Consider the following 22366-nt stretch of genomic DNA (forward strand, 5'->3'; position numbering starts at 1 on the left):
ACCTCTAGAGTTCCCCAATATAGCCAAGTATTGGGCACGACGAATACTCCTAGGAGCATTAGATCTATAATAATTGTAATCAGCTAATTGAACAATTTTCACTAAATATATTTCATTTACAATAGTAAGGATCGCTAACAAAGTAGTAAACTAAGTTTACCGCTCTGTAACTAGAAGGAAAAAGCTATACAAGGGATCGGGCTAGCTTATTACGTTTTATTGAGTCTGCTTACTTAGATCGCCTCTCTGAAGTAGATTAGTAAGCAAATCTAGGATTGCTCAGGCAAGAGTCAGTGATCAGATCACGACGTTATAGTCAGGCTTAGTGAGCAAATCAGGATGCTTGGATCAGGCGCAGGGAGCGGATCAGTCTGATTATATAACGATCACTGGGCAACTCCGGTCGCTCAGGGGCCTGCTTAATCCTACTCAGTGAGCAAAAGCGACGAGGGGGTGAGCACTAAGAACGGAAGGAGAGCGCCAAGCGTTGCTAGACATTTTCCGGTATATATGCAAAATAGTTTAGGGCAGCCGTCGATCCTTGCTGGTTGGCCCCAAAGCATGCGTGGCACAAGCAACGCTCGGGATGTAATAATAGAACAGCGCTGGAAAGGCCAGCGCCTAGTCAGACGAGAGGTTTCTGAAAGTGGATTTTTTTTTTCGGTTTTCTCCATGAATTCATGAATAAGAGAGACCACACGGTTCTTTGTTGGAAGGGCTAAATAGCTGGATGGCTGCTATCATTCATGAAGCAGAGAAGAAATTTGACAAAGGTTCATCTCTTCCTGGTCATGATCCATACCCCTTGTAGATTAACAGATCAGTGACGCGTATATTCCCCATTTTTTTAGACGATTTGAGCCCACATTCTCTCTAAGCTGGCACACTTAGCCTCGCTTTGGCGGGCAGTGTCAGGCCGGCCCCCCAAAATCGGGCTCCACTCCAACGTAAATGATCGGTTCAGAGGCTTTCAGAGGCTGTGAGCTGCAAATTTTTAGTTGGTTATCAAGAGATGCGCAGTACGAGGCGCCAATTTTTTAGTCTATTGTCCGCCATGGGATTGCATTATCATTGTCATTTAGCATCGTAGGCTTCGTATTCACTCTTTCCCCCTCTTCTTCTCTTTCCCTCTTTCCTCTCTTAGATCACTTCTTTCCGTTCTATCCTCTGCAATATTGTGCTACAATATCACTAAGATCAGGCCAAGAACTAAAACGCCCTAGCCAACCAACTACTCGAGTGACCAACGAGACTAGAAAAGGGCCTACGTATGAAACCCACGCGTAAGAAGGCGGACTCGATTCCAAAGCGCCTAGTTTCTTCAGTCTCATTTCCGGCCCCATCTTGGCTGCAGGTATCTTTCTGGAGACCTTTGTAGTATTCTGGTCGCTACTTCTCCAGATTGCTAGTCCTTTGTCGGGTCCTCCCACGAGTTCAGTCCTCAAAGCGATTCCCTATTGTGAACGTCTCTTAGGCTTCAATAGCTTGTGCACGAAGATCGACACTTGAGACTCCAAGTCTCCAAAGGCAAACATAAACCGTCGAAAACGAATTTGCTCCCTTGTAGTCGGAAATGGCTGCTGTTTCGATCTCCACACATTGGGAAAATGGAATACCGACCCCGGTAGCCATCTATTCCTCCACAGACACGAATTCTGAGTCCGAACAGTCGGCCACGTATTTCGGTGAATCAGAGACCTCAACGTCTACTAGCGACACCTGGTCGCCACCAACAACATCAACAACCTCGGAGTCGGTGGCTACAGCGACTATTATCTCGACTCCGACGTTATCATCCACGACAGAAACCAGCTCCAGTACATCATCCGCAACCACAAAGGCCACCTCAACATCAGGGCCTGGCAGCTATTCGGGCAGCGGGGAGTCGACCAAGACTAAGCTGGCCATCGCACTCCCGATCTCTATTGTTGGTGTCCTAGCTATTATCGCCTTTGTTGTATTCTTCCTGCGGCGGCGAAAGCGCCGCAATGCAGCCCCCGAGTTCGCTAGTGCAAATGGCCAGGCCACGGATCGCTCAACATCCCAGCTTATGACTGCCGTGCCAAATATCACCACTCCAGAGCCTACAGCAGCAGCTTTGCCTCGACTCTCATTTATCGACGTTCCCCCCATTCCCCACAGCCAGGATATCACACCTGGGTCCGCCTCCGCCAGATCCGATATCGACCCGAACACTGAACTGGGAGTCGCTGTGGCGATTCCAGGAGATGATCTCCGCGGTCCAATGGAGCGGAATCCACCAGACCATGCCCGGTCTGAATCGGCGGCTGGTGCAACAACTGGTGCTGGCGTTACGAGTGTGAGATTGCCATTCCAGAATCGGACAAGCGAGGATGAAGATGATGTCTCAATCATATCGGGGATGCTCGGACGAAGACAGGGCGAGGGCGACTTTGACGATATGTCTTCTGTTTCGTCGTTTGGGGAAGAAGATTCTCGCACGAATAATCATGGACAATCGTTCAGATGAAAAGAAAGGTTGTCTGAATATAACGGTACGTTTTATGAACGTTTGATATGATTGTACTTGTATATCCACCTTCTTTTCCGGGTCTTTCTCCCTCTCTCGCGAAGCACTGGTGTTCTGTGGTGGCGTTTCATTATGTGGAATTAATATTGTTCTTTTCCCAAAATTTGATCCCATTATTATTGGACCTTTTTTTACATTGAATCAGACTTGCATAGAGTACCCCATGGTGTAGAGATAAGCATCCCGTTCAAAAAGGGACATTAGGTCGAGCGACATGGTATTTTATGCTACAATCATATAACTTAGAGTCTTCTAATCCCCATTTTCAAATGGCCGTCCGTGGTTATCTTGAAAGATATTTGCGTTGTACAAACACATTTTAGGCCTGCCACGTATCGCCGATCAAGCCGAGGAACCTATCGGCCTCCGCCCAGGTCAGGCTTGTATTCTCTGACCAATCCCTTGGTCAGTTCACGAAGAGCCATCGTTGCATACTGACTAGAGCCGAGCTGGAACTTCAGAATAATGGCCAGCTTGTCTCCCGCCTGGGCTCCGGAGGCGCTGCCACCTTCACCATTACCCTTCAACTTGTCGAGATCCGTCTGCACGAATTGCTCATTGTCCTCCGAATAGAGCTTCACTTCATGCGAATATGTAGGTCCCATGCGGCTAAAGACTTTACGGTAGCTGCCACTCAGACTGAAATCCTTCCAGTTGCGGCGCATTTGGAACGGGTCAAGGCCGCCGCCTTGCTCGCTGCCCATGAAGCGGCGGTAAAATTCGGTCATTTGGTTGGGAGGGTACAAGATGTCGAAACCAGGCTGAGGCAGCACCACATCGAAGACCGAGTACTTGCCACTGGCGGCCTCTTCGGCGGTTAGCGCCCGGGCGCGTGTGAAAGCGTCTTCCGCGACACAGGCGTCCTCAGCCTGGGGGGCAACGACGATTTCCCCATCTTCATCCACACCATCATTTTGTGCGGCGGCCCCGTTGGCCTCCTTGTCTCGGTGTTCATGGATGAGGACTAGGTCACCTTCAACGACCTTGTCGCCGTAAAGTCGCCAGCGCTCACTGGCAGCAAAGTTCCAGACAAGCGATTGGTAGGCATGCACGTACATGAGTCTCAGGTTGCGGGGAATGGACTGAAGAGCTCCCAGGTAGTCATTTTTGACCCGTCCCAGGTGGCGAATAAGGCATGCCTCAGCGGAGAACTTCCGCGGGAGCTTCGGCAAGGCCGCGCTGACGTCCCCTGTCGATTGGAAGATGTAGATCGCCTCGGCGCGGGACTTGTCATCAGTACTAATTAATGCTGTAGATGCTTCTCCTTCTTGCGCCGCGACGAGAACATGAGGGGGGTAATGCAAAATGCTTTCGACCGCTCCCTTGAAGTCCTCTTGCAGGATTTTGACACCAACAGTGTCAGTGCGCGTCGAAAATGTTCCAAATCGCTGGAGGCCGTAGTAGTTGAAATAGCCCCGAGCATGGAGGTTCTTCAGAGAAGTGCCAACCAGCTCAGATGCCTTCGTGGCCGCAGCCTGTGGATCTTTCATATCTACACCCGGGATCTCGCAGTCACGCAGCGTTATGACGAACTCGTTTCCGCCAAGATCGCCTAGCTCCAGGCCATGCTTGCGGTACTCGAAATCTCCCAAGAACGCATTTCGAAGAATGGAATTGATGCCCGCAAGTCGCTCCGCTTGGACACGAAGGACACAAGCGCGCTGTGCGGTCGCACCCCGGCGGTCCTTGGTACCAGCAAACTGGAAGGTCTTCGGATTCATTTTCATTGTGCGGGCCAGGAACGAGATAACCTCCATTGTATCCTTATTCTCCTTGTAGATGGTGAAATGCAGGTAAGGTCCGCCCAGCTCATCCCAGTTTATTCGGCCACCGCCAGCGCGGCCACCTCCGCCACCTCCACGATGGCCTTGGGGAGCGCGCTTGAAGCGATTGTTGGCCGCCGTCACCGCAAGATTACCCTCACCTTCCGTGGTCGATTCGAGTTGGGAGTTGAAAATGCGGCGAATGGTTTGGTGAATCTTGGTGCGTAGGTCCTTGTCGGACACGGCGACTGTGATTTTACCCAATTCACTTGGTCTTACTTTCGGGTTCTCCATGGCCTTTTTATGCAGGTTCACAATTCTCGTGGCATTTTCGGCACCAAAATACTCCGCAAGCAAGGCATTGTCTGCGTCCGACACCTTAAATTCGGGCGCGTCGGCCTGTTCAGTTTTCTCCTCGCTCTTTTCCTTCAATTCGGATTGTTTTGCCTCTTGGGTAGAAGGCTTCGAGGAGTCGGTGGCATCGGTCTTCGTTTCGGAGGTAGTACCGGGCGCGTTTCGGAGGTGGACAACTTCCCCAGTGGGCGTAATCTCATTCACCAAAAAATCGGTATACCTTTAGAAAATATGATTAGAGAGATATGTGGTTATTTCGTAGACTGCGTGATCTACCTCTTCTTGAGAATGCCGGAGAAGCCCTCGTTATCAGCAGTGACAATTTCGGTGATGCCGACTTCTTGCTCCTTCAGAGTCTGGGCATCTTGCGTCCCTGCGGCACCAATCTTAGAAATCAATTCATCAGCGCCATTGTTGGCCGATGTGTCTTCGGTCTTCTGCCGCTTGCGCGGAGACTCCACTTGCTCTGGTCGCTCCATGGTGCTGTAATCCTGGGTGACTTGACTTGTCGAAGGAACTTTTGATTGCGGATCGGGGATAGCGCAATAGGGCTAGCCCCAGTTTCCAGATTCGGAATCAGTAAAACAAGGCAACCCGCTGCAGGTACTTTGAAAGGGATGTCAAGTGCATAGCCAATTTTGTATTGAAGACTTGCTTGGGTTTAAGCCTATACTGAATAATAATATATTCACGCTTTCATCGAATGGGTCAGAATGGCTTTCCGGCCTTCCGGATTCCGCCGCAGAAAAGAGCTTCGATCCCCAGCATGCAGAACAGTTGCCAAGTATTGTAGTAAATCACGATATCTATAGGATGATATGAACATGTGCTTATATATTTATTGATATATACATTCGTCAAATGGGCCTTCCGGGAAGTGTATGACGAGCAAGAAAAAAAAATCGATTCATTATTCCTTTCCTTCACCCGAAGATATACTTCTTCCAGCTTTGCTTCCAAGGTTTCCATGTTCCGCCAAACCGATGATTGACACAAGCATGATCGCTGCCAAACCCTTCAGATCCGCTGTGTCGTTGTCCGTTACCCCAGGCATTCACAGGAAGAACGCACAATCCACCGAGTTGCTTCCCTGGCTCGGCTTCTGAGGCTTCGACACAGAGGGGTTTTTTGAGTCGGTAGAAGGGAGCCCAGGTGACCCGAGACAGGGGACGGCCAGAAGGCGAGACCAGATCTCCCAGGTCTCTATCTGCGGCCAAAGACTGCACAACTAGTGGATGCTCTGTTGGGAGTGTCTCGGATAAGATATCCAGAATGGCATCGGTGAACACCCCGGGCCCGGTGATCTCCAGGGTGGTCAATTCGTTGTACCTCGCCCCGAGGAAGATGTTGCTCTCATCGATATGGCGCTTAGTATGCGATAGGACGCGCACGATGACTTCCCTTAGAAGCGGGCTGAATCGACGTGGCGCGAACATGGTATATTGGATGAAGCTGTAGCTTCGAACCCAATGCCAGTCCCGCATCTTCTGTGGTGAGGCAAACGGCTCATCAATCTCGATGCCCACCACGAGTGATATTTCGGGATTCTTGGTGTTGAAGACCGACTCTTGTAGGGATGGACATTCGTTGATAGAGGTAGCGGGAAAGATATCGGTGTCCGCATAGTAGCCACCGAAATACCATAGAATTAAGTAGCGCAGCAGGTCAGCCCTGAGGACATTATGGGGATATGAATGATAGAGGGTCGACAGGCCGGGTATGGAGGCAAGGGTAACCGTTACGAATTCTTCTGCCCATTCGCTGGTGACAAGCTAGAGATTCGCAACACGGAGTCATTAGCGCTGTCTTGAGAAGCGGGATCACGCAAGGGGCGCGACTCCGATCGCTCTTACCGAATATTTCCACTCCGAATTGCTCTCCTCGAACCGAAGGGAATCCTGGCCCCGGCCAACACTGGGATCTTGCCCCAGGAGAATCTGCCAGAGTCTGCGCACTGTTTCTTCGTGGACGTCGAGTGTCAGTTGCTGGTTTTCGATGTCGCACAGCGCATGGGCAAGCTGCTCTTCGTAGTGAGTGTCGGGAGTCTCCCGGAATGTGGAGTGATGGAGGTATCGAGGCCGGTCTTCCACGTGCGACGCCGCCAGTCGACTATCCAGGCTGCTCTTCAATGTCGGCAACGTCCTCACCCATAAGCATAGGATGACCAGGGCCACCAGGATCACATATCGGTGTCGGCTTGGTGACCCTAGGACTGACAGACATCGCCTCAACATGGTGCACAAGGAGCCGCCATGACTGAACGGGAGCAAGGCGGACGAGGGGCCTAGCAGGAAGGAATTCGCGCCATGGGGTGTTGGGGGCTTTGGGGGGTTTGGGGGGTTTGGGCCTCGGACATCCTTGGACCCTGGGAGCTTGTGGAGTGTGGGCTCCACCGGTGCGCGCTCATTGACTGTTGGGCCGCGGACGTGCCTGTGGACCAATTGCTTAACTGGGTGATTGATGCGCCGATTGGAGAACAAGAAAACAGGCACCCGGTTCAGTAAATTAGACCAAATGCTGAACACACCATACATTTTCAATGTATCTGAGATTTCTGTTTGCTATTATGAGATGTGTAAGTGGTCTTTGTGATGCCTTCTAGATAATACCAGCACGCCATGGTTCCTACCAACCCCTCAATCCACGTATTATCATAGGTTTGTAACTCCAATAACATGAAGCGAACAGATGAGTCTTGGTAATCCAAGAGTTCTCGCTAGCAAACTTTCTGCCATAGGTAATTGTCTGATATAACTTGTAGTACCATTACATTCCCAAATTTCCATATGAGAAGCTAGGGAATGTGTCAGATGCTTCAGCTATATGTGAAAATGTATAGCAGATGAATAATAATATGCCCACAGTTTCCGACAGACTCACCAAGAGCAGAACATCCATAGCCGTCCCATGCCCGGACTCCATCATGGCCGGGAGTTCTCAGTCACCAAGATTTTCAAACATTGGTGAGTTTTCTTCACTCTTTTCTAGCTACAGATTCTCTAATACCTCCTTAATAAAAGCCGCCCTTTGGGAGAGCGATTGATAGGCTTCTTGCACAAATCCAACAGGGTTAGTTGATGTTGATATTCTACACCGGTGTTGAGTCTTTGAAGGCCTCAGGCGAGTTTAGGCTATGACCAAAAAGTGAGTTACATGAACAAGAATATGGCCAGAAATAACCATAGGTTTATATGTGAATTGTATACACAATCGTCCTAGGCTTCGGCTTCATTCTTACAGGAAGCCTTTAGTCATCAGACTTCGCCCAATACTGATCGATATTTTTCAGTTTTTATGCACAGTAGTGCTCTCAAATACCCTTCACTATAGGTGGCAGCTTGAATGAGCGATTGATGATATTCCGAGTCGATTTAAGATGGTTTGGTGGCTGTCATGATGCAGTCTCGAGTCTTTTCTTCCTTTTCTTCATATCAACCACTTTCCCTCTGACCTCTATCTATTCCAACAAATCATTCACGCATCCTCCAACAAGAACTGCTCTTTGAACAGGTTGTTGATGATCATTTGAGAAAATTTGGGAAGGGCCGAAATTGTGATATACCTGTTTCGTCTCATTTTCATACTATCTTCACGCCAATCGCTTTTCTCTGATACTCATTTGTTCTTGAGACTTTGACCTTTTGAGGAGACCTGCACTCTGTCAAATTTGATCCTTTTATTCCCTATTCTTTCCTTTACTATTTTTGTGATATCTGTGGTATGTTTTTTACTGGCGATTGATGCAGATAATGGTGGCATCCAAAAGATATAGAAGAACTTCATGCACATTTTTACGGACCCGCTGATGAGAAAATTCATTCAGAACATGCTTAGCACCATTTTTGGTGAGTGGAAAAACAGGTACTCCTCCATGGGCTCTTCTGGTGGTGGCGCCAGTCGGTTCTCGCTCCTTTTCACCCAAAGCAACCGCCAAGGAGGTACTTTGACCTAAAATTTCCCAATTCGCTCTCAATCTAAAACTAATATCTGTCTCTTTCAGGTCAATCCCCTGCATCAACTCCAGCTAGAGCAAACGGTAACAGAGGAATACAAACGGATTACAATGAAGCCCCGTCTCGCCCGGCTCTCGAAATTTCCCGTCCCGCTTCTCCTATTGCTAATCCTTCGCCGCGGCTTCGAGCAGGCCATAGATGTCGCTTTGTCGAGTTGATACCTGGCGGCAGACTTGTCTACCGACACCTCTTCCGACTGGACATTCCCATCAATTGCCGTGATGACTACAACATCCTGAACGACGCTGCTGACCAGCTGCACTATCTTACTCGACAAGACGCGGATGAAGAAGGCCTGCGTCTCATCTATGGCAGACGATTCTGTGTCGATATCGCCATAGAGATGGAGAGTGACAGGCGGCAGCAGGCCGCCGTCACCTCCGAGTCTCGCCTACGCGCAATGCAGCAGATGGCTATCGACGGTCTCGGATGGTTCCCCGGGCTGCCCTGGGTGCACCCTCGCTTTGAAGTGCAATGCCGTCGGGTGGATGAGTAGAAAGAGAGGATGCGCGGCCTCGGTTGCCTCACCGGGTTGCTTTACTTTTGATACCATGGGTGAGAGGCGGGAGAGGTGTGATAATACCATATCTCTGTACTAGGGAGGTGTTCTTAGCCTTCGCAGATGCTTCTTACTTCTCTCACTTTCTCTCTCGCTGTATTCTTTAATAGAGCTAGATTGATTGCTATCTTTGACTCCTCAGTAAACGAGAATAGTATTGTACAAACTCGCTAGATATTAAACTCCCATAAAAACTCCATATTGCATGCCATACACCGATTCCGCATCGTTAAAAAAACCATCGTGAAAAACATCATGTCGTTGGAATTGTTGATTCCGTTCGTGCTCTCAGGTTTTACGCGATTCGAAGAGTTAGACACTCATCTTTGCGTTGGCCAGTTCCCTGCCATGCTTTCTTGATGGCATTGACAGTATCCCACACCTTACGCCGAGCGTGCAACCGTTCCTGTCCACCTTCGAGCATGCTATCGTACGGCGTGAGGGTGTGCCGAATGTGCGCCTCGACGGCGAGCTCGGCCTTACGCTCATCTGTCTCGAGTGCAGTACGTCCCACACGACCAGAGCCCTTGAGAAAAGCATGGCTCAAGACCACCTCGAGGGTATCCTCGGGCATTAGGGGAAACTGCTCACGGAGGACCTCACGACCGCGAGCCATGAACTTGGTGTCCCGGGCTTGGACTGCCGTTGCGCGAGAGTCGGCCGTTTTGGCGGCCATAGCAAGCACATCAGCGTGGATATTGCGTGGCACTCGGATCCCAAGTTTGCGCTTTCCAGCGTTATCCTGTTTGCGTCAGTCAGACATTGTCTTGCCCATAGGTTCTGGCGTTTGGCTCTACTTACATAGACAAGATAGACAGTTTTGTTTGACTCCTTCGTCATGACACGACACTTCCGAGTAATGTACACATCTCCCTTGGGGACAAAAACATAGTCTTGGGGCAGAGGCGTGCGCTCAAAAACATTCTGGAAGACAAGTCAGTTCGATTTGCATACGGGAAGTCTGACTATGAGAGGGAGAGAGAGGGTTGAATCATACATCCTCGAGAAGATCGTCCGAGGGCGGCACCTTTGGCTTTGAGGACTTCTTCTTGTGGCGTGTCTGGGGTGGTTTTGTGGGGCGAGTCCACTGGCTGCCAAAGATGGAGTCGCGTGCGGACGGCTTGCGCACTCGGTCGTCTCGCGTGCGGACGGGCTTCTTGCGACGTCGAACCTTGCGTGGAACTCGGGAAGCCATTTTGATTTGCTTGATATGAGTCTGTTACGTTCTTTGGATGAGAGATGGGGGAGGGGGGGGAAGTTGAAGCGTTATGAGATGACGGGGGAAGAGCTTTGATGCAAGTCAACAACAAAGGACGTTTAGAAAAAGACAAGCATATCAAGGCGCAAGTCGAAGATCACATGCTCCGTGTCCCCCTTTGATTCACTCGCTGTCTTCAAAGGTATCTTTCACTCCCTCGACCATGCTTCAGCCCATCAATGAAGATGACTCATGAAGACTATGAATATCTCAATTACTCCGTCCTAACTTGACCCATGGGCCTGCAGGCTGTGGCGGTGCTATCCGAGAATCGTGGCGGTGTGGCGCACCAGGGGATTCTCCATTGTCTACATATAAGGCATCTTGAGGTCTACCTCTTGACCAGGCCTCTAGGACAGTCCCTGAAGCCTTGTGCTCTTTACTGACGGGATGCAGAATGTCTATATACGATTGAATTGTTTGATAACGAACGTCTTTGTCTCGCCCATTGTGGCTTGGGGACGGTCTGCTTTCAGACAAGCTTTGGAATTAATACTCTTGGCCTCGAATGAGCCTCCAATCCGGTGTCTCATTCATTGATTTGGGTTTATGAGCTCATACATTATATTTCATCCACACGCCGCGAATATCTCCCTGTACGTCGTGTTTCATCCTGCTCCTCTTCTTCTTCCTCGGCCCATCCCACGTGCTCAATTTTGCCCGCAGGCGAAAGAGTCGTTCAGAGTCGAAAGTCTCTCTATCTTCAGGGCTTTCGTGAGCCCTTCGGGCCAGACGGTTCCTTCCTACCATTCTATGATCAATCTATGATCCACCCACGGCTTCATTTCCCTAGTTAGGGGTCGCCCGACGCGGCTCAAATCGGATCGGACGAGAGAGGTAAATCATGTTCGGGAGCAGGGCGTTTGAGATTGGGATCAACCGGATCTCGCGCAAGATTTAGCGTGGGGAGCTCGGGTGGGTTTGGGGGCGGGGGCCCTCGCCGCGTCGATGGCCGGAAATTGGCCATCGATTGCCGGAGAAGAAGAGAAAAACAAGGAGGAAAACAAAAAGGGGCGGGGGTAAGAAAAGGGAATCTCCCTTATTTTTGAAGAAGTGTACAGCTCTCTCGCTTCTCTGTCGTACCTTTGTTCATTGGACCTGCAGCATGCCGCATCCTCAGCAGGTACCGTGCATCGAGACCGACACTATTGTTCGCGGCCGAGGAAGGGCGATCACCCCCCATCATCGGCTCAGACCATGGAAATTTGGCATCCGCTTCTCTCCATGTCCCCGGACCATTGAGGTGACCAAATACATGGGAACTTGAATTGGGCATCCGGTATGGTTCGGCCTAGAGATTCGTCCATATCGGAGGTCACGGTTGACCAGGTAAGCTTCGGTGTGGGATATGAAAGATCGAGTATTCTGTCGAGGTATGACCTGACTGTTTACCTGACGGCGCCATGCTTGTATATGTGGAGTAGAAAACACCGATCTATTACCAAAGCCTCTGTTCTTTGTATAGGGTACAAAATACAGGAAACCAGTTTGCTGTTTGTGCTCCACTACTAATGCAGCATGTGCTTCCTTCACCAGGCACCCGCTCCTCGCCAAGAGGAGCCCCGCTCAGCTCGTATGCCAGGGGCCGCAAATCGGCTGCAGGGCGATCCTCGAATCATGACGACGTGCAGATGCGGGACCCCGAAAATATCGATACATGTGTTGACAGAGGCCAAGATGAAGGGAGTATATCATGAAGAGCGTACGAATACCTGATGCCCTTATCCTCTTACCACACTCTACGTTCGTTGTTTTGATTTGGTCTTGGACGACTCGCTAGAAGAGAGGGGAGAAGGGGAAAAAAAAGGCAGAAGACAACCATGGAAACAGAAGAGCGGGAAACGGGCTAAATGGACAGTGCGGAGGAATTGCCCCTTCAGCTTCATCCAAGTCGGTTGGTCGCCTCGTTCCGCCCAGCGGGCCCCCTTTCTCCTGTCGCCGGTGCAGACAGTGAAGAAGGCCAGCCCATTTTACAGGATAATCTTGGAGCTCGCTCTGGTTCGATCTCTATTATAGGAGAGACCAAGTGGTTCATTTCTACGGAACTGGCACTATGTAAGCTCTACTCCGTAGTCGACTGCGTAAAAGGAGTATTTGATGTACTGGGAAGATAGCATGCTCCAGAGAGAGGTACAGTAAAAGCAAGACCGAAGGTACAGGCTCGGTCGGTACCTATACATTGCCCCTTGCCCGGAGACCCTATCTCGTTTTCACATTTTCTTGTTCAGCTTGACCTGTTCGCTTTCCGAAGCTCCACTTTGCTCTCGCCAGGGGGCACCGCATGTCGTCATCGGCCGGGCTCTTCGTGTCGCCTCGGGGCCCGCCATTACTGGCTCAAGGCCGGTAGCTCTGGGGGCCCGGGAGGGCCCCCAGAGCCAACACCGAAGCGCCGGTCGCGCGGGGGGAGGCTGGGCATGCCCGGCTCCCCCGACGCCCCCGACGCCTAGTCATCGCTAGGACGACTCCGTCCTAGATCGAGTGATCCAAAGCGAGGAAACGAGGAAACTGGGCCTAAAACAAGGCTTCGCGCTCTTTGTTCCTCTCCTCCTCCCCCGCCCCGGCTCGAAAGAGCGAATGGGGCCTGGATCGGCGGGCCTGGTTTCTTTCGGTCGTTTCTTAGGCCGTCGGAGTGAGCTTTTGTCTCGCGCTCCCTTGATAGGCCCCTCCCCCTTTGCTTAACTGGGCAGTGCTGACTTCTGGCGGACCGAGAGTCGTCTCTCCCCAATCGAAAGACCGATGTATTATTGAGGTTGCATGCGGCAGTCTGCCCGTTTCCTTCCCGACGTCAGCTTTGACAGATCTCGACCCTGGAATCATGGATATACTCCTCAATAATTAGCCCTCGCAGCCCGAATAGGCCCTGGTAGCCCCGAGACGCCGTATGGAGGACTAAACCCCAGTGCCCTCAGAAGCGTGTGCAATGCATTTGCACTAGGAGGTCTGCCTCTTTTCCCGACGGATCTTTTGTGGCGGGCTGAAGGTGATGACTAGCCAGTTCTATAGTTCACGGCGTAAAGACCCAAGAACGATCGTTCGCGTTCCAGGGATCCGACGCCAGCTGGCCATGACGATCCAGGGGACAGATAACACTCCGTAGTATAATTTGCCGTAGCTGCGAACTCCCAGCAGCATAGATCGTGCACTCCGTGACCCGACTTTTGGATCGGATCCCATGGTGGATCGGTGGAGGCCAACGGAACAACCTCATGCAGTCCCCACGGCCCCAAAATTAACGGGAAAAAAAAAGAGCAAAAAAGCTAGACAAACAGAGAAAAAGAAAAACAGCCCCCTCCCACTTCAATCCCTCCTGTCCGATATCTCAAGACTCCAACCGATCTAACCCTAGTCTCGGTCCTGGTCCTCTCCAACTCCTCACGAGCCCCCCTCCTTCGCTCGACATTCCTTGAAGACTACTACGAACCACTCCCCGTGACGCTGATCCCACAGCACTCAGCCCGTTTGAGGCTCCCGTCTGACACCGACGCCATACGGAACTGAATCCCAGCGTTCACTGCACGCCGGCCTCCACGATCCCTCTAAACATTCTCTATACATCCAACTACGACGTACAGTTACGTCGTCCACCCATCCTACCCTCCTCCATTCCCTGGGCCAAACCGAACAGAGCAAGTCCGGCAACTGCGTCCATTGACTCTTGCTCCGGACGATGAACGATTCCATGACTGTTGGTATTTCTACTTGACCTTGGCACCCCTTGTGAGCCTCGCCTGTGTCTAGCACGAGCTGTGGGAAACTGTGTCGACGAAGGATCCCTCCTTTGGCCTCGTCCAACCACCCATCCCCTCACTGAACCGAGCTCGATATCGATCCTCTCGCTATCCCTCTCCTGTCTCTCTTTCGCTCTCAGCTCACTGCTTTCCGCTCGCTGCTCGCTGCTCTCCGACTGTTGTCCGGTCTTCGTCTCCCTGTCGAGCATTCCTCACCTTCGGACTCACAGACCTCCATAAACTCCCGAGCTTCGCTCCTCGACCCCGTTACCTCGTTCCCGCTTCAATACCGTCCAATCCCCAGAACTCTCCCATTTCTCCGTCCGCCGCGAAGGTTGTCTGGCACCTCAACCTTCAATGGTTGCTAGGTTTGAGTTGCGGACATGAGTTGGGATCATCCTATCCACAGGTATGTGTCCACCGTCCCTGCCAATCCCCCTCCCCCCTACCCCCTTCCCCCTTCCCCTTCCTCCAAAACCCTCCTCCTCCTCCCCCCCTTCCGTGCGGGGAGGTGTGTCGGCTCCGATCCATGAGTTGCAAGTGACTTTATCCCTTCCTTGGGCATGTTCCACGAGTCGTGATCGGGTCCTGGTCCTCGTCCAACCTCCCCCATGGCCACCTGCTCCGCCGCCGCCAGTTCTCATCCCCCGCAGTCATGATACTAATACCGCCCGGCATGTTTAGCTTCAGCTATCCCAACGGCGAACCTCAAACCCCCACGAGGACCCCGACGACTACGGCTTTCGACTCTTTCTCGACCCCGAAGCTCGAATCCAGTTTCTTCGACCCCCGCGTCACCTGGGATACCGCCGACCCGTATGCATCCAGCCCGGAATTCCTCCGCTCCCCGCAGAAATTCGGCGTCCACGCCAACACCCCGTCCAATGCATTGCGAGCTGCCGGCGACACCACCCAGGATGGAAGAGTCTCAGAACAGACCGATACAGTGAGACGGATTCGGCCCCCGAAGCCCCTTCCGCTGATGACAGAGGAGGGCCCGCGAACCGTGGATTCAGCCAAGTCCGCAGCCTCCATGCAGACACCACCGCCCACCAGTGCGTCCCGGAGGAAGATCCCAGATTTCGATCCTGTTCCTAGCGTGGGCCGAGGAGCAACACCGCGCATGAGCAGTCACCTGGAGACGCCGAGTCGATTGCTGGGGGCCTCGCCACGAATGTTTGGTAACCTTCAATCCTCGCCTGATCTCTTCCAGCTCGCCTCGTTAGATCCCACCGGGTCTCCCTTCTTCCCACAACAGCGACTATTCTGGGACAACGACCAAGAGCCGGCAGTCAGTACGCTCCCTTTGCCAGAGTTGGGGAGAAACCAGGATCATGTTGGTCGGCCTCCAATCCATTCCGCCGCCTCCTCCTCATCTTCCACCGCCAGCCATATCCCTCAATTACCTTCTATTGGTGGCTCAATCGATCTCCCAGATTTCACTGGGAGCGGTTTTGGCATTCCACCTGTTCCTCCGACAGATGCGGCCCTGTTCCCCGCGCCCTTTTCCACCTCACCTCGAATCCCAGTCACCAAGGCCGACGATCCGGCTCTGTTTCTAAGTTCACCGGCCCGACGGTTCGGCGGACCGCAGATGACACCAGAGCGACGGCCGACGACGGGCATGAGACAGCCATATCATCACCAAACGGAAGAATCGAAGCGGGAAGAGCTGCGTCGTGCATATGGGCATCTTGATCGGCCGCCTCCCGGTTCGACCTCAAGCTTCTCCGAAGAAGACGAAGACGAAGATTTTACCCCGAGAGGTATACGCCCCGGCCTGACTCGAAGCGTAACTCATACGGCTATGACCAGCTCATCTCATCGGCCCCTCAGTCGATCAAGTGGGCTGATGGCTTCCGCGAGTGGAATCCGCAAGAGTCCTTCCAAGGGTCGGGCATCCCCTGTCAAAACCATACGTCCGGCGCCCTTAGGACGGTCGAATTCGGTGGCCACGGGCCTTCCAACTCGCTCTCGATCCATGGTTCTTCGCATTGGCCGGGATGGCCGTGCAAAGGCGGAAATGCAGCCGGTCGATCAAGGTCCCAGCGGCTTGACTGATCCTCTCACTGGCATGGATCTGGATGGCTCTGCCACTGAAAGCGAGGCCGATCCGGCCGAGTTCTCAGACTATCCGGTTCTGACTCGTACCCAGTCTTCTTTTGGATTTTTCGACGGCGGGCGGCCTTCGTTGTCTCGTAGTGACTCGGGATCCCGGCCTCCTTCAAAGGGCTCATATGCGTCCACTGTTGGCTCCTCTCACTCAGGCCGTATGTCTCCATGGGCTGGATCTTCTCGAGCCGTCAGCGGTCGATCTACCTATCGAGGCTCTCCCGAAGCCATCAAACGAACTCCCAAGCGACATTCTTCTCTGCTTCCTTCTGATGCCACATATACCCGGGGTAGCGTCGCTTCTCGATCATTACCTGGAGATGAAGATGACAGTGGCGATGCCACACATGCCCTTCGGCAGGTGCTTAAGGATCGGAGCCGAGGTCGACCATCCACGGGGAGTAGCTATAGTGCTCGCCTGCCGCGGTCATCACATACGTTCACCCATCTGCGATCTTCTCCTCCTCGATTAACAAGCGATTTTGATATTCATCCTCGACACTCTAATGCCTCCCCTACCACCCTGACCGACCCTGACCTGGCCACCCCAAGCACCGATCGCCATAGCAATCCGAGTAACGGCACACGCTGCGTCTGCCAATCGATGGACAATGGTGGCCATCTCATGATTCAATGGTGAGTCGCATTCTTCAGCACGATTTATGTTTTTTTTTTCCCTGTTTATTGATGATATTCATTTGTGTTCTAGTGAATCATGTACTCATTGGCTCCACACCAAATGCGTCGGCCTCGAACGTGCAAATCTACCCTCTTTTTACGTGTGCATGTTCTGTGACCACACTCCGTCACGTCAGAACCGCGTCCGGGCAAGCTATGGGCCTAGCGGAGGACCCCCCTCACCCCTCGCACACAAGTCTTTTCGATTTCGGTAATGCTGCCGGGCCGGTCCAGTGCTGACATGTGTGTCCTTGACGACTGTATTTCATTTGTTTTATTTCCCTCAGTCATGAACCCTGTTGGTCGCCCTCTTATTCTGCTCTATATATCCTTGTGCATTATTCGGGATGTCTCCCGCCATCGTTTTTTTTTAATTGTCTCCCTCTTTTCCTCTTGATACCTGGGCTCCGCATTTCTTCTTAGCGACCTGACTATGCAACCTCGATAAAATGCAATACACTAGACTATTCATGTGCATTTCCGTCTATTATACTACTATTAAGTATGAGCGCAAGACAAGAGTCGCTTTTAACGTGTTGCTTCTCCATGCCGCTTACCCCGATCTATCAGGGTTTGCAGCGCCTCCCGTAGACAAACTACGATTGCCACCCCTCAACCGGCCCGAGACGCGACCCAATAGAATCGCTTGTCTCCTCGCAATCTCGCATAGAATCGGGAACCCGCCCGGCGGTCCCTGAATTGCCGCTCGCCAATTGGCCCGTAGACCCGTTATCGGCTCACCGCCTTTTTTATCGTGAAAAAGAAATCAGCTCCCCGCAAAAAGAGTCATCTTTCCTTTTGTCGCCCTTCATTGAGAGCTGTGCTTTTATTGTTCTCGCGATCCCGGTCATGTCTGCCTCTCTTCCTGGTAACAGGGACTTGCCCGTCTCTCAATATGATTTGAGCACCTACTGGGGCCGTGTTCGTCATGCTGCGGACATTTCTGACCCCCGGTGAGTCTGCCGGACCCTTTCCCTTCACAATGTGTGCTAACAGTTCGCGTCAGGACACTCTTGGTGTCGTCCACTGGTCTGGACCAGGCCAAAAGTCTCATTGCCTTGTATAAGCAGAACAAGATCCCTCATATGACTCCGGATCTATGGAAGGCAAAGAAGGTGGTCGATTCAACCCTTCACCCAGGTATGTATCCATCGCATGACCCCTCCAGACAGGCGATCAGGTAGGCAACTCGAATAAACGACCAATTGAACTAACCTCGGTGCTTTAGATACCGGTGAACCAGTTCTTCTGCCTTTCCGCATGTCATGCTATGTCCTCTCGAATCTGGTGGTCACTGCGGGCATGCTCACCCCGGGCCTTGGGGTAAGAAAGATCTTGCTCCTCTTCAACCAGGAGACCCTGGATACCCCATACCGAGCACTGTGCTAACCCTCAATCCAATAGACCGCCGGCACCCTCCTCTGGCAAATCGGCAACCAGTCGCTCAACGTCGCTATCAACAATGCCAACGCCAACAAGTCCACCCCTCTCTCTACCTCCCAGATCGCCAAGTCCTACCTCATGGCCGTCTCCGCATCATGCTCCGTGGCTCTGGGCCTGAACGCCCTCGTTCCGCGTCTGAAAAGCATCTCGCCCAACACCCGTCTCATCCTCTCCCGTCTCGTTCCCTTCGCCGCCGTCGCCAGCGCCAGCGCTCTCAATGTCTTCCTCATGCGCGGTGAGGAGATCCGCCAAGGCATCGACATCTATCCCGTCCTGTCGGAGGCTGAGCGCGCCAAGCGCGCGCAGTCCGGTGAGGATGACGCTCCCCTGCAGAGCCTGGGCAAGAGCAAGAAGGCTGCTACCCTGGCCGTCGGCGAGACCGCCATCAGCCGTGTGCTCAATGCCACTCCCATCATGGTCCTCCCGCCACTCATCTTGGTCCGTCTTGAGAAGACCGCCTGGTTGCGCGGCAACCCGCGCTTGGTTCTCCCCGTCAACCTGGGCCTGGTTCTGACCACCTCGCTGTTTGCTCTACCGCTGGCGCTGGCTGCCTTCCCCCAGCGCCAGGCCATCAGTGCCAGTAGTCTCGAGGAGGAGTTCCATGGCCGTGGTGGCCAGGATGGCATGGTCGAGTTTAACCGTGGCATGTAAGCCTGCGGGCTCTCATATCTCGTTTTTTCCTTTCTTTTTCATATATTCTTCCCCCTCGCCGTTTTCATTTATTTTCTAGGCGTTTTTGCAGCGTATACATATGCATGTGCGTGTGAATACATTTCGGTTGCATGATTTGTTCTCATCTAGTTTCGGGGTCTTTGTTTTGTGATGTCTGTAGATCTGGAATGCATACTATATTTGACATACAATTTCAATTTCCTTCATGATTAGGAGCAGACCATCAAGCTACAGTATTTGGACTAGCGTAATAGGAAAACTAGACAATATGGCTATATATCATCACAGCAGGCTGGTTCCGAAAACATTTTCATGTTCTCGTCTACTTATTCTTACACATGTGTACGTATTGAACCAGGGCAGTCTACGGCAAGCCTATCGTAGGCTGTTTCTCCACTAATCTTTATATCAAGTACTTCCCCTAACATACATATCCCCGTGTGCGTCAGATTGTTACAGAGATACTCGATTCACTGCATGTTTTGTATGGCATCCCGGGTGTACTCAGAACCCAGCGCCGTAACGCGCTAGACAGCAAGGTAGGGGATATTCAACATTCCCCGCCTACATACACACTTAGATAGTTCAGTCACCTAATACATCACTATATCGAGCATCTCGTTCCATTAGATCCTAGCTTTCCTAGCCGATACCGTATCCTACAACATTGACAGAAATAAACACTTAAAGCGATGAAGAGGCAATTTACGTATCTAAATTGGCCCTGGGGACAGGATTGTGCAGTTCCATCTCTCCAATACTGAATAAAGTAGCGTAGACCATCTAATTTCATTTTGGCTGGGACGACCTTTCTCATCAAGCCAAGCAGTCCTGACAGGTAGTTCTTTCCCCATATCACATCCCTTGCTATCCCTTGCTACAAGAGCCTCGGGTGAACCTTTGGAAACGAGCGCCGCAACCTTGGAAATGTGGAACCTAGTGCGGCCTTCAGTTCACAGCCATGGATTTTGAATGAAGGTCGGGTATAAGCTCTGGTTGGCTGGGCAAATTTTACCAGGAACTATCTTTGAACAGTGGAGAGGTTGTGGAGGCGCCAAGCTAGTGCCAAATAAGGCTTAATTATTCATGGTTTAAGTATTCACAAAACAGAGAATTCACCATTCAAGCCGTCAATTTCAGATTTGTTCAAGTTCGTCCTAGTTTTTCGATAAAATTGAAGTTATTGGTTATTGATTTTCCAACATTTCCAAGCTTTAAGGCGTTCTCCGGTATTCTCCATCATACGTTCACCATCTAACCCAACTTGGCTTGGTGGCTCGGGAGAAATCACCACCTGGAAGCCACGAAGACACCGGTGGCGATCAATAGCGTGGTTTTTTGAGCTGCCGCGAATAGAATATCGCCTCGTTCGGCAAGTCTGTACTCCGTACACCAATTTAAAATTGGAGGTCGGTGTTGAATAGGCCGTCAAAATCCTCGGAGTAAATAGGCTCTCGGGTATCGCGTACTAATAATAATAAATAAAAACAACCACAGTCGCCTGGTTCGGGAGGAGGAGGAATTTGTGGAAAGTTTTGTCAATTAGACACCAGAATTCTCTCAATGAGATCCATCTATTTCATGCTAGCTGCCTCTGTGCAGTCAGCATGGGCAATTATACCAGATACGGAAACTTCTACTGATATCCAGTCGGCCACTCAGGCTCGGGACTCCATCGTGGTAGGGACGATCACAGCGACTTCATTCGATATTGTCACTACCACGCTGAATAGCGTGACAACTATCACCACAACTTCTTCAACATGTTCGCCTGCTGTGGGAATGCCAAGTGGATCATCATGCACGAATGGAGTTTGGTATGATGGCTCAGTCTACTGGAGCATCGACTGCAGCTCTGCCTTTATCTCTCACGGAACGACTTTGCAAGTTTTGACAAACACACCCGCTGCAAGTTGTGCATCACGTTGCAGTATCTCAACAAGATGCCAAGGTGTTAATATGTACACTCAAAACGGAAGAACCAGTTGTTACTTGCTTACGGGTACCTTGACTCCAACGGTTGGGCCTAGTAGTATTGGTGACATAATGCCTTATACTACAAATCCATGTATTGTTACCGTGACAGAGACACAGACAACAGCATCCATAGAGGTCACGACTGTTGCTGTTGTATATACACTCACGGAGACGGAAACGGAAACATTCTCCTCGAGTTCGACACCTTTGAGTTCACCGTCTTTGAGCACCCCGGTGGCGTCCAGCACTCCTTTACCATCGACCTTGCAGGCATCTTCAAGAGCAACTCCGTCAGGCCCAATCTCTTCGGCGTCCTCTACTCAATCATCATCCACGGAAACTCCCAGCTCTTCACCTCCTGCTCAGCCCCTGAGCAGCTCAAGAAGTTTAATATCTTCAGCGCGCTCTAGCAAATCATTATCCACGTCTGCTCAATCATCATCCACGGCAGCTCTCAGCTCTTCACCTCTTGCTCGGCCCCTGAGCAGCTCCAGAAGGTTAATATCTTCAGCCCGCTCTAGCAATTCATTATCCACGGCAACTCCCAGCGTGTTACCCTCTGCTCAGCCCTTGAGCAGCTCCAAACCTAAGCCTTCTCAATCATTATCCAGACGCCCTCAACATTCTGGGAGTAGCGGGTCGCTATCCCCTCTCTCTTCGTCTACATTACCACTGACTGGCCCCGGAATCAAGTCGTCTCCTTCCCCCTACAACTGAATTAACAACATCGACCATCCTGAGCACATCAATCTGGACAGGTGTGGTGTGTCCTCCACATAACAAAAACTGCCCATCTAGTCTCCGGATAGAGTCTACATCTACAACCGCAATTATTATCGGTACCACAATCGTCCCAAATCGTCCAACCTCCACTTTCACTACTGAAACTTTCTACACTACCGAAACTACCACTGTTCTTCGGTGCCCAGAGATAGTAGTTGATTGCCCATTAACCGATCGAGTTCCTCACACCACTACCCGTACCATCGCCACAAGCACTACTGTTTATCATCTGACTACCTTGACTGAGTTCTCGACAACCACATACAGCGTTACCGCCTGTCCAGACTGGCTTGAAGAGTGTCCTGCATCCGAGAAAATCACCCGAGTCACTACCGAAACCATCCCCGTTCGTACGACGGTCGCTCCAGTTCGTCAAACCGGCCCCGAGTCAATCACAACTGAAACGCTCTACACTACTGAAACTTTTACTACTCTTCGGTGCCCCGAGGCGGTGCTTGATTGTCCATTAACCGAC

At 51.5% G+C, this 22366-nt stretch overlaps 8 protein-coding genes across 8 annotated transcripts; 5 read left to right on the forward strand and 3 right to left on the reverse strand.

Moving 5' to 3' along the window:
• Nucleotides 1–1573: 1573 nt before the first annotated feature.
• Nucleotides 1574–2491, forward strand: N7462_006136 (uncharacterized protein; the record flags this gene model as incomplete). Its single annotated transcript, XM_057077854.1, has 1 exon — nucleotides 1574–2491. One exon carries the CDS (start codon nucleotides 1574–1576, stop codon nucleotides 2489–2491), a length of 918 nt encoding a protein of 305 aa, XP_056933434.1.
• Nucleotides 2492–2907: 416 nt separating this feature from the next.
• Nucleotides 2908–5147, reverse strand: N7462_006137 (pseudouridine synthase PUS7; the record flags this gene model as incomplete). Its single annotated transcript, XM_057077855.1, has 2 exons — nucleotides 2908–4888; nucleotides 4945–5147. The coding sequence occupies 2 exons, from the start codon at nucleotides 5145–5147 to the stop codon at nucleotides 2908–2910; spliced, it is 2184 nt and encodes a 727-aa protein (XP_056933435.1).
• A 444-nt stretch (nucleotides 5148–5591) lies between these two features.
• Nucleotides 5592–6902, reverse strand: N7462_006138 (uncharacterized protein; the record flags this gene model as incomplete). The annotated part of the gene is made up of 2 exons (XM_057077856.1): nucleotides 5592–6440; nucleotides 6522–6902. 2 exons carry the CDS (start codon nucleotides 6900–6902, stop codon nucleotides 5592–5594), a joined length of 1230 nt encoding a protein of 409 aa, XP_056933436.1.
• Nucleotides 6903–8494: 1592 nt separating this feature from the next.
• Nucleotides 8495–9177, forward strand: N7462_006139 (uncharacterized protein; the record flags this gene model as incomplete). The annotated part of the gene is made up of 2 exons (XM_057077857.1): nucleotides 8495–8513; nucleotides 8669–9177. The coding sequence occupies 2 exons, from the start codon at nucleotides 8495–8497 to the stop codon at nucleotides 9175–9177; spliced, it is 528 nt and encodes a 175-aa protein (XP_056933437.1).
• A 358-nt stretch (nucleotides 9178–9535) lies between these two features.
• N7462_006140 (DUF2293 domain-containing protein) lies at nucleotides 9536–10435 on the reverse strand (the record flags this gene model as incomplete). Its single annotated transcript, XM_057077858.1, has 3 exons — nucleotides 9536–9982; nucleotides 10042–10164; nucleotides 10238–10435. 3 exons carry the CDS (start codon nucleotides 10433–10435, stop codon nucleotides 9536–9538), a joined length of 768 nt encoding a protein of 255 aa, XP_056933438.1.
• Nucleotides 10436–14902: 4467 nt separating this feature from the next.
• Nucleotides 14903–16978, forward strand: N7462_006141 (PHD finger domain protein; the record flags this gene model as incomplete). Its single annotated transcript, XM_057077859.1, has 1 exon — nucleotides 14903–16978. The coding sequence occupies one exon, from the start codon at nucleotides 14903–14905 to the stop codon at nucleotides 16976–16978; it is 2076 nt and encodes a 691-aa protein (XP_056933439.1).
• An 887-nt stretch (nucleotides 16979–17865) lies between these two features.
• On the forward strand, nucleotides 17866–19110 carry N7462_006142 (sideroflexin family transporter; the record flags this gene model as incomplete). Its single annotated transcript, XM_057077860.1, has 4 exons — nucleotides 17866–17969; nucleotides 18023–18156; nucleotides 18245–18339; nucleotides 18421–19110. 4 exons carry the CDS (start codon nucleotides 17866–17868, stop codon nucleotides 19108–19110), a joined length of 1023 nt encoding a protein of 340 aa, XP_056933440.1.
• A 1584-nt stretch (nucleotides 19111–20694) lies between these two features.
• On the forward strand, nucleotides 20695–21518 carry N7462_006143 (uncharacterized protein; the record flags this gene model as incomplete). The annotated part of the gene is made up of 3 exons (XM_057077861.1): nucleotides 20695–20811; nucleotides 20865–20948; nucleotides 21306–21518. 3 exons carry the CDS (start codon nucleotides 20695–20697, stop codon nucleotides 21516–21518), a joined length of 414 nt encoding a protein of 137 aa, XP_056933441.1.
• Nucleotides 21519–22366: the final 848 nt, after the last annotated feature.

This window comes from Penicillium macrosclerotiorum (genome assembly GCF_028827735.1).
Source record: "Penicillium macrosclerotiorum strain IBT 26536 chromosome Unknown utg000006l_segment0_segment0, whole genome shotgun sequence".
NCBI classification, from domain to species: domain Eukaryota; kingdom Fungi; phylum Ascomycota; class Eurotiomycetes; order Eurotiales; family Aspergillaceae; genus Penicillium; species Penicillium macrosclerotiorum.